Below are 11,142 nucleotides of genomic sequence, written 5' to 3'. Positions count from 1 at the left end.
ATAGAAAGGAAGTGAGAGAGAGGGGGATATAGAGGGATAGAAAGGGAGCGAGAGAGAGGGATAGAGGAGTGAGAGAGAGGGATAGAAAGGGAGTGAGAGAGAGGGATAGAGGAGTGAGAGAGAGGGGGGATAGAGAGGGATAGAGGAGTGAGGAAGAGAGGAGGGGATAGAAAGGGAGGGAGGGAGAGAGAACGGGGGATAGAGAGGGAGGGAGGGAGAGAGAGCGGGGGAGAGAGAGGGAGGGAGGGAGAGAGAGCGGGGGATAGAGAAGGATAGAGAGAGAGAGAGAGATAGAGATAGAGATAGAGAGAGAGAGAGAGAGAGAGAGGGGGATAGAGAGGGAGAGAAAGGAAGTGAGAGAGAGGGGGGGTTAGAGAGGGATAGAAAGGGAGTGAGAGAAGAAGAAGAAGAGGAAGGGAGATTCCTTCTTTTATATTAATTTATTTATCGATCGAATGGATTCAAGAATTTCTATCCAGCGAATGGGTCATACAGTTTATTAACCGACTTGTCATCAGGATCATATAAAAATTCTAATCATTTGATCGCAATCCCGATCGATCAAATCGAAGGATGGACGGTTTCCCTTTAACAGTAAGTCACCAATCGACCGAAATCGGCGTCGACTCGGCCGAGTCACACCGAGTTAACTCCCATCCAAAAAAAGAAGACATGGCTTAGCAGGTATATAGCGGCGGCGGACTGCAACCGATAAGGCAGCCTTCTCATAACATCACCTCCTGCTCGTGGATTCAGCCAACTTCTTCGAGGAGGAATTGATTTGCTCGTCAGGAGGAATTGATTCAGCCGGTAAGCATCGAACATGCCATTTATGTTTCGTTTTCATCATCTCGGCAAAGAAATTGGGTTCCTCTTTCTCTATTCCCTCGTTTCGGAGATTTGATTCCAGGGTTTCTCATAAAGTGGTGATTTTGCTATGAGGGTCTTCTGTTTTCAATTGTTTTTTTCTTTTGAAATGAATTTTATCTTTAGAAACTGTTAGACCGGGGGAACGATAATTTTTTTTTTCAGTTTTAGAATTTTTAAGCCCTTCTCGAATGAGTCGATCATTCCTTCTCTGTTTCACGCTCGTTGTCTCGTCGGTGAATTCTGTTGTGAGCGGATTAGTTTTTCGGTTTGGTTGGGGCTTGTTTTTTCTTTTGATATCTTACGAGGCCCTTTTATGGATTTCCTTGGAACTCTTAGAATTCGAGAGAAAGAAAATGTTTTTTTCAAGTTCTAGAATTGTTTTAGCTCTTTCCAAATGGGTTGAAGAGAAGAACCTTGTCTCTGGTTCTCTTTGTGGCGTTTCCCAATATCTGTTCTCTGGTTTTCTTTTGATTCGGGGTTTCGCATTAAGTGTTGATATTGTTATGGGAGCCTTTTGTTTTTAATTTTGTTAGCCCATCTTGTTTTTCCTTTTATATCTTAAAAAACCCTTTTTCTCGTTTCATTAGAAACTCATTGAACTAAGGAAAGAGAAGATGCTAGTTTCCAGTTTTAAAGTTTCTTTTAGCTCTTTCCTAACGGGTTGAAAAAAGAATGTTATTTGAAAGAAAAGTTCTGGTTCTCTTTGTGACGTTTCTTCTTCTTTAATTTGGAGAAAGGGGTGGAGTTAGCGCATCCATGGCAGCTGGGGTTGTGCGTGAGTGGTTTGGTATCCAGCAATTCCCTGCTCCCACTCAAACCAAGCTTCACGAGTATCTTGGGAAGCTCAAACAAGAGGTCTTCAAATTTTTCTCTCTCTTGATTTATGATCACTTTATTTTAAATTTTTAATGATGGTAATTAAGGATTGTTCCAACCACGCATGGAGGACGGTTGCACAATTTTAGGCAGTTTGATTTAAACTTTTGAACTGCCCTTTGCCCAACCTGTGAGCAAGAGCCTAAAGGGGGTTGAAATTTTCGGCCTGGGTTGGATTTTATAATGTGTATTATGATTGCATATCAAAATTCTCACTAGAATGGTTGACTTTTGTAGAAGTTTTGCGGAATGAGGTCATGAGTTCAAAGCTCTTGTTAAACTTAGTTTTAGTCTTTCATATAATAAAAAAAACTGATTAATGAGGGGACTTCTCCATCGGAGCCCCACGTTCCACTGTAATCCTGTGGCAGGGGCAAATTTGGGCCCCAAATTCAAACAGCTGACTGTCCCATAGATTTGAGGTGGTCGAAAATTCGCTCACTAGAGGTGAGTTTTCGTGCGGAACCGCATTTCCACCCATTAGCCTGAGCAGTGCCAGTCTAAGTCCGAGTGCGCTGCCAGCGTGTTGTGTCCAGTTGCATTCACGGGACGTTCAGATTGGGAGCCTAATAGTTGTAATTATGCAGGATGTGAACACATTAACTATTCTGGTGATGGGGAAGGGCGGCGTTGGCAAGTCTTCCACGGTGAACTCCATTCTTGGGGAACGAGTAGCCTCTGTCAGCGCTTTCCAGGTTCATTCTAATACCCTTGTCTTTTATTTATTTTGTAATTTGAATATAATTCATTGGGTGCTATTTTTCTTCACCTTTGCAGTCGGAGGGACTGAGACCTATGATGATATCTCGATCCCGGGCTGGGTTCACTTTAAATATTATCGACACCCCTGGCCTTGTGGAAGGTGGATATGTCAATGAACAAGCCCTTGAAATTATTAAACGGTACGCCTTAATCTGAAAATGACTGTAGCTCATTTAAAATTAAATATCTGTCTTTCATTGTTGTGTACATCTTTTTTCCTAGATTTATAAAAAATTAAGTGAAATAAGATGGACAGATAGATGTACACAAACATGAAAAACATATTTAGGTACATATATATAAATTGATCGGTTAATAAATAAATTGATAGATACAAATAAGTAAATAGATTCATAGATTGATAGTTAAATAGATTGTCTGATAGCTAAATCGATGGTTAATAGATAGATATATAGATGGAGAGATAAATAGATACTTCAATTAATAACTAGATGGATAGACAGATAAGTGGATAGATAGATAAATGGATTAACAGATGGAAGGATGAACAGATGGATATAAAGAAAGAAGGGAGATTAGATGATGGATATATATACAAATGGATAAGTATATTTATTCATGGATATGTGGATATTTGGATAAATAGAGGGTCCTGCTTAAATAGATAGTAGATGGATAGTCTGTTTGGTAAATACATAAGTATAGATTAATGGCTAGATGTATTTTGAATCTTCAAAAATTAGATTCCAGTGTAATTTTTTGTGTGCAATATCGGACAGGTTTCTCTTGAACAAGACCATCGATGTTCTCATCTACGTCGATCGATTGGATTCGTATAGAGTTGATAATCTAGATCGTCAAGTAATCAAGGCCATCACCGATACTTTTGGCAAAGCAATATGGAGGAGAAGCTTAGTCGTCCTGACGCACGCTTACTTGTCTCCTCCTGATGGACTAAGCTACGATGAATTTTTCACCAGAAGGTCAGAAGCGCTTCTAAAAATTATACGTTTGGGAGCGAAGATAAGAAAACAAGAATACCAGGTTTGCCTCAATTTCTTTTGGATCATTTTATTTAAATTTTTATTCTCTATTTTACATTAAATAATGACTTGGAAAACTTTGAAGGACTCTGCCATTCCCATAGCTCTGGTCGAGAACACCGGCAAATGCGCCACAAACGAGGGTGGAGAGAAGGTAACAATGGCAAATCTCTCGTCTCTCTCTCTCTCTCTATCCCTCTCTTGGGTTTGGTACAACCCCCTTCAATGCAACCATCATCATCATAGTCCTCTGTGATGGATGACATTGATAGGATGCCGACCATCTGTTGCTGTAATTCATCATCCTTGATCAATCATTACTACGCCTTCAATGTCAACAGGGGGTTGATGACGGCGGAACCATATTATTTATCTCTCTCTCTATTTGTTGCATGTCTCTCTCTTAAATGGCAGGTGCTTCCGGACGGGACAGTGTGGATTCCCAACTTGGTGAAGATGATAACGGACATTGTTTTGAACGGGAGTAAAGCCATTGCCGTGGATCAGAAGCTGATCGATGGGCCGAACCCAAACCAGAGGGGCAAGATCTTCATCCCGCTCATTCTTGCTCTTCAGGTTGGCGACCTTGTCTCTCTCTATCTCTATGTTGCTCTGTCTTTCTCCGTCTCTGTCTTTTTCTTTGAGTCAGTTCTTTTTCTCTCTCTCTCTCTCTCTCTTTCTTTGAGTCACTCTATCTCTTTCTCTCTTTCTCTGTCTCTCTCTCTTTCTTTGAGTCGCTCTATCTCTCTCTCTTTCTCTGTCTCTCTCTCTTTCTGTATCTTTCTATCTCTCTCTCTTGATCTGTCTCTCTCTCTCTCTCTTTTTGAAGCACTCTATGTCTCTCTTTCTTCCTCTGTCTCTCTCTCTTTCTTTGAGTCGCTCTATCTCTATCTCTCTCTTTCTCTGTCTCACTCTCCTTTTTTGTGTCTTTCTATCTCTCTCTCTCTTCCTCTCTCTCTCTTGATCTGTCTCTCTCTCTCTCTTTTTGAATCACTCTATGTCTCTCTCCCTTCCTCTGTCTCTCTCTTTCTTTGAGTCGCTCTATCTCTCACTCTCTCTTCGTTTCTCTCTCTTTCTCTGAATCGCTCTATCTCTCTCTCTCTTTGTCGTGGTTTTCTTTGGTGGGTTGACCAAGATTTCAATGACCCCTTTTTGCAGTACTTTTTCCTGGTGAAGCCGATTAAACAGAGGATTAGGGAGGATATTTCACGGGAGAAGAAGCCGCTCTGGGAGCTCCGGGACATGGGTCTGGCCAATGGCAAGTTCTGACCCTCCTTTGCCAGTTTTTTTGTAGAGAGATGGTCTCCATTTCGGCAAGTTGTCGTACTCCATCTGCTGTTTAGTCAAGGTAGGCAGATGATGGATCAGAGTTTTCTTTTATGATGTGATTTCATTTATCTTTTTTTCTATGGTCTCTCACTCTTTATAAGTATTTTTATTTTATGTATCAATCTGTCCTATCAATGTGGCCTTCTACCCATCATATCTCTCCTCCCTCTTTCTCCATTTATATCTCTTTCTCATTGTCTGTTAGTATTTGGTCAGGATGATGAATCAGATATCGTAAGGGGGAAAATTGAGATCTGCCAGAAATGATATCCCAGATATTGACATCATATATAGGTTGCTACAGTACTGATATATGATATCAATATCCATCCAATATCCTCATCTAGTTGCATGGGGGAAAATTGGGATCTGCCAGAAACGATATCCGAGATATTGATATCAGATATAGGTTGTTACAGTACTGATATATGATATCGATATCCATCCAATATCCTCATCTGAGTGCATCACAAGGTTTGGATGCTGATATTAGGTTTACTGATTGTCAAATTTAGAGGACATTGAGTGGGAAAGATGCTTGTTAAATCAATCATAAAATAGACAATTCTGTTACATCTCTTGTGGCAAATATATACACACCCAAATTACAATGGTAGTCCTTAAGGGTTATATTCGCCTAGGACTACATGTGGCGACCTATTAAGGCTGTAACTGATAACACTGATTTCTGACGTATTTTTTGTTACATTTGTATAATTTGCTGATTATTACATTTAGGTTAATACTTCATATTGGGAAGCATGAATAGAAAGTTTTCATATTTTATTGGGGTAAGAAACTCCCTCTCTTTTTCACTCACTCTCCAACTGCATGATGGTTGAAGTCCTCTGCCGCATTCAGTCAAGGTATGCATTGATCGTGGAGAATATTTATCTCTCCATTCAGTATTCATAAAACAACTGGAGAGACTTTATTTTTTCCAAATATTGTCATATGCGAGATCCAATGTCTGGTACTGATAACAGCCGAAGGTTATTAACCTGTCCCAAGATTCAATATTGTCATCCAAAATTGGCTTATTTTTCCCAAAAATAGTGTCCGAGACTGGGTACTGGGTCGGATAGCAGAGGGCAAATACCTTTGTCTATGTATATATCTCTCTTCACTCTCCCTTTCCTGTTTTCCTTCTCTTTTTTTTTTCTCTCTCTCTCCCTCCAATCCACCCTCTTATATATATATCTCTCTCTCTCTATCTTTTGTATGCCATATCGGATAATCCTTATTATGTAACAACTTATCATGTAATCTACAATATTATCAAAAGAGTAAGATCCCATAAAAAAGTAAAAAGTGCTTAGAGGTTAAAATATCCATTTCACAGCTCCATGTAATTTTTACCACAACTTATATTTATGAGTCTGTCTCCTAAGTGTACAGACTCAGACTGGAAGATTTTTTCTTCTGGAGACGGAAATTGTCACATCCCATGTCTCAAATGGTAAGATGAGATGAGAATTTGTCGAATTAACTAAAATTCCATTTTTATAATTTTTCTTGAATTTTAGAACTTCTAGAAATCAAAACGTCTATCATTTTCTGCCCCTCCCATATAAAATGGAATCTGTGTTAATAGTTCTACTTGTCATGCAGAGCTGTTGGACGAAAACAGATGATGTTTTTGAATGGATGAAACGGGACTGAACCGACTTCCGTTCCGTTATCTGTCCAGGGAATTTTGTTTTGTCAGTTTCGTCCAACAGCTTTTGTCATTGTCACAAATCTGTCATCTGTTCCGTTCTGTTATTCGTCCGTTACCGAAAACGGAACAGAGAAGGGGTGAATGGATGACGATGAAGACTGAGAAGGCAGAAAGAGAGAGAGAGAGAGAGAGAGAGAGAGAGAGAGAGAGGGAAGGAGAGGAGAGGGAGAAGGAGAGGGAGCGACCGATCGAGAGAGAGGAGGGAGGAGAGGGAGCGATCGAGAGGGAGAGAGAGAGGAAGAGGGAGTGATAGAGAGAGCAAGAGAGGGACAAGGAAAGGGAGTGATCTAGAAAGAGAAAGATAGAGGACGAGAGAGCGAGAGAGAGAGAGAAGGAGAGGGAGCGATCAATAGAGATAGCGAGAGAGATGACGAGTGAACGACAGAGGGAGAGGACGCGGGAGTGATCGACAGAGAGAGAGGACGAGGGAGTGATTGACAGAGAGAGAGGGAGAAGGATAGGGAGCAAGCGAGAGAGAGAGAGAGGACGCGGGAGTGATCGACAGAGAGAGAGGACGCGGGAGTGATCGATTGAGAGAGAGGGAGAAGGATAAGGAGCAATAGAGAGAGAGAGAGAGAACGAGGGAGTGGTCGACAGAGAGAGAGGACGTGGGAGTGATCGACAGAGAGAGAGGACGCGGGAGTGATCGATTGAGAGAGAGGGAGAAGGATAAGGAGCAATCAAGAGAGAGAGAGAGAGGGAGCAATCGAGAGAAAAAGAAAGAGAGAAAGGGAGAAGGAGAGGTAACCCTCGAGAGAGGGAGAGCAAATGAGGGAGTGATTGAGAGAGAGGGAGAAGGAGAGCGAGCGATTGAGAGAGTTAGAGGGAGAGGGAGTGATTGAGAGAAAGTGAGAAGGAGAGAGGGAGGGAGTGATCGAGAGAAAGTGAGAAGGAGAGAGGGAGCGATAGAGAGAGAGAGTGAAAAGAAGCAAGTGAGAGGACGAGGGAGTGAACGACAGAGAGAGAGAGGACGAGGGTGTGGGGTTTGACCTTGAATGGGTCCCGCTCTTTTTTATTCCCGCTCACCACATTTCAACTCCCGCTCTATTTTCTTTTCATAAAAGGAACACTCTTGAACAGTTTTTTCTAGAACGAGGGTTTTCTTCTTTTGTGGTTTTCATTCTTCCTTCTTCTCCCTTGTTCTCTCCCACCAAGACCTGTGCTGCAAAGGAGTGGCAGCAGGGATTCTATCCCAACATTTGGTATCAGAGCTTGAAGTCTGGTCCGAGGAGGAAGCAAGAGCAGATCCATGCCACAACGGGCTGGTGAATCTGCCTCGCAAGCTGGTGGGATGTCTTCAACAGAAGGTGAGTCTGTTGGAACCTCTGTCGTGATGCCCAGGTCTCTGGTCAAGACTAGACATGGTTTCCCCCTTCTCTCCAAGCAGAACTATTCTCTCTGGGCTATGAGAATGCAAGTTCTGTTGGAGGCGAATGGCTTATGGGAAGCTATTGAGGCAGAGACAGTGACGAAGAAGAAGGATCAACAAGCGTTGTCGGTTACCTATGGCGCAATATCTGATGAGATATCGGCTCAGCTGGATAGCAAGCTGACAGCCAAGGAGACGTGGATGATGTTGAAGACGAAGAACTTGGGTGTTGCTCGTGTTTAGAAGGTTAGAGTGCAAGCCCTCAAACGCAAGTTCGAGCTGCTCATCGTGGGAGAAGATGAGCTTGTGTCTGATTTTTCAAGGAAGCTGTCCAAAGTTGTCACTCAGCTAAGGACCATGGGAGAGAAGTTAGAAGAATTACACATGGTGGCCAAGCTACTCTGAGCTACTCTGGCAAAATTTGACTCTATTACATCCTGGATTGAGCAATTGGGGGAGACGCAGTCAATGACGTTGGAAGAAGCTATGGGATCCCTCAAGATACATGAAGACAAGTTGAAGGATCGACAATCAAGAAGAGAGGAGCAAGTTCTGTTAGCGAGAGCTATCAAAAAGAGCAAGAAGAAAGGCGAAGATGAAAACTCCCATAGCCGCGGACGTGGACGCGACAAAGGAAGAGGCCGTGGTCGAAGCAATGATGGCCAAGGATGGAGCAAAGACGAGGACTACAGACCTCGAGATAAGTCAAAAATTAAATGTTATAATTGTGAAAAACTTGGGCATTTTGCTTTTGAATGGCGCAATGACAAGAAAGAGGAGAAGGCAAATTTGGCCAACACTGAGGAGAAGGGCGAGTCGGCCTTGCTGATGACGGTGACAAAGCCTCTGGATCATGCACTACTCTAGGGGAGTGAGGGAGATCCTCCGATGCCACATATGTGGTACCTCGACACGGGGGCCAGCAATCATATGATGGGCATTAGAAGTCTGTTCTATCAGCTAGAAGAAGCTCACCTCGGTAGTGTTCGCTTTGGCGATGGGTCAAAGGTGGATATTCAAGGCAAAGGAAGCATCATACTGCAGTGTCAGAGTGGAGGAGAAATGACGATGAGTAATGTGCTCTTTATCCCTAAATTACGCTTTAACATTTTGAGTATTGGGCAACTTAATGAACAAGGCTACAAGACTATGATGGAGTGTAGTCATTTGATCATATACGATCAGCAGGGGAGACTACTGGCTCGTGTAAAGAAGACAAATGGCCGGTTATATCTGTTGAAGCTAAATAATATTAGAGGTTGTTTGGTTTCGGTTGACGATTATGCTCGAGTATGTCATGAACATTAAGGGCATCTCAACCACCAAGCATTGAAGTTATTAGCTGATCGACAGATGGTCGAAGGATTACCCTCTCTACCGTCTCCAGACAAGTTATGCCAAAGTTGCATAGCAAGCAAGCATTCGAGAACTCCATTTCCATCTTCATCAACATATAGAGCGAAGACACCACTTAAGTTGCTGCACGTTGACTACTTATGTGGTCCGATCACTCCGTCGACATGGGGTGGTAATTCTTATTTTATGTTGATTGTTGATGATTTTAGTCGACTCACTTATGTTGCCTTGTTGAATAAGAAGTTTGAAGCTCTTGGTGCTTTCACAAAGTTTAAGGAGATCGTTGAAGGTGAGAAGAATGTGAATGTCAAAGTTCTCAGGACTGATCGAGGAGGAGAGTTTGCTTCAGTAGAGTTTTCAGCTTATTGTGATAAGCATGGGATAAAGAGATACTTGACGGCTCCATATTCTCCGCAGCATAATAGTGTCATTGAGAGAAGGAATCGGATAATTATGTCCATGGTGTGATCTATGTTGAATGGGAGAAGCCTTCCCAAGGAGCCATGGGGAGAGGCAGTGAGTACTACAGTGTTCCTCATAAACTGCCCAACTAGAAACCTAGAAGGAGCTACATTGTATGAAGCTTGGACAGGGTCAAAGCCTAAGGTTGCACACCTTAGAGTTTTTGGTTGCCTAGCTCATGTGAAAGTGCTGGGGGACACTTGAACAAGTTGGATGACCGAAGCAAGCCTGCAGTCTTCATCGGTTATGAAATTGGGTTTAAAGCATATCGCTGCTATGACCCTAATAGTGGAAAGGTGCATGTGAGCAGAGACATCATCTTTGAAGAAGATGCCAAGTGGGACTAGGATGTCCCTGAAGTGAAGAAGAAGCAAGGTACCCCACTCTCTCATGACTTTCTAATGTTAATTGACGATTGTGATGGTCAGGTGGATGATATACCGATGGAGGAAGCTGATGTTGCATCACCTATGCATGAACTGAGCCCTGGAGCATGGGAAGGAGATCCTCTTCTCACTACTGAAGAGAGCTCGCCCTGGAGGTTTAAAGGTTTACGTCGAGTTTATGAAGACACTGAGCAAGTCCACCTTGACCAATAAGAGTGCTTGGTGATAGAGGGGCCACTAGAAAATCTCCTAGAAACTTCCAAGAAGGAGGTTCATGATGGAAATATATGTGGCCGGCAAGCCAATCACACATTCCACATCTCGTTCCATATTCATTAATAGAACATATTCATTATAGTGCACGTGTAATGCATATAATGAAGTCCATGAATACATGATCGGACTTGGTGAATTATGATGAGATCCTAATGCGGAGATCACTAGTCTTTAAGCATGTGTTCTAAACATTCCTATTCGAAGGATATGCGAGAAGGACATCAAAATATCCGGATAGAATAGCACTATCTAGCCTGACTCATATGATGAGTATGGCTGGTCCCGTAGCCATTAGTGTGGCGACACTAAGGATAGATAGTGGGTGCTCTTTAGTGGAAAGAGTTCACTGAATTGGTCTGTACGCATCCCTGAATGGTATTATACCGCACTGTCAATCAGGTTGATTCACGTCACGGTTGTGTAAATGGTACTTAGACCTGAGACACCAAAGACGTCTTGTGGACGGACGGTTGTACTTTGGCTATGGCTAACGAGTCTCTAATCATGGGATTCTAAACGGTCTTAGTTCGGGTGCATCAAGAAGTACACGAAGGCGATTGATTGGTCAAGATAGGATCGTCCACCCTCGGTATAAGAAGTAACAACTCAAGGAAGATGATGCAACGAAGTCCTTGGCTAAGGCAGTGAAATATCGGAGAAGAGTTCTCTGATGATTTTCAAATGCATCAGTACTAACTCAGATGACCGATTAGGGTTTGACAGTTGACCATA

The 11,142-nt window shown here is 42.5% G+C and overlaps 1 protein-coding gene across 1 annotated transcript; it reads left to right on the top strand.

Annotated features, from left to right (window-relative positions):
• The first annotated feature begins 656 nt into the window (after positions 1 to 656).
• On the top strand, positions 657 to 4,919 carry LOC144716616 (translocase of chloroplast 34-like). Its single transcript, XM_078591800.1, has 8 exons — positions 657 to 810; positions 1,608 to 1,725; positions 2,334 to 2,441; positions 2,524 to 2,648; positions 3,249 to 3,513; positions 3,598 to 3,666; positions 3,927 to 4,088; positions 4,671 to 4,919. The coding sequence occupies exons 2-8, from the start codon at positions 1,627 to 1,629 to the stop codon at positions 4,779 to 4,781; spliced, it is 939 nt and encodes a 312-aa protein (XP_078447926.1). The 5' UTR covers positions 657 to 810; positions 1,608 to 1,626; the 3' UTR covers positions 4,782 to 4,919.
• Positions 4,920 to 11,142: the final 6,223 nt, after the last annotated feature.

The sequence above is a fragment of the Wolffia australiana genome, chromosome 2 (genome assembly GCF_029677425.1).
Source record: "Wolffia australiana isolate 7733 chromosome 2, ASM2967742v1".
In the NCBI taxonomy this organism is placed as follows: domain Eukaryota; kingdom Viridiplantae; phylum Streptophyta; class Magnoliopsida; order Alismatales; family Araceae; genus Wolffia; species Wolffia australiana.
The sequence above is the reverse complement of the archived record's forward strand: the minus strand, read 5'-3'. Positions and strand labels throughout refer to the sequence as shown.

Coding starts and splice junctions, on each gene's coding strand:
- LOC144716616 (XM_078591800.1), top strand. CDS start 1,627: ATGGCAGCTGGGGTTGTGCGTGAGTGGTTTGGTATCCAGCAATTCCCT. Junction 2,442..2,523: donor CCTCTGTCAGCGCTTTCCAG/GTTCATTCTAAT, acceptor TCACCTTTGCAG/TCGGAGGGACTGAGACCTAT. Junction 3,514..3,597: donor TAAGAAAACAAGAATACCAG/GTTTGCCTCAAT, acceptor AAAACTTTGAAG/GACTCTGCCATTCCCATAGC.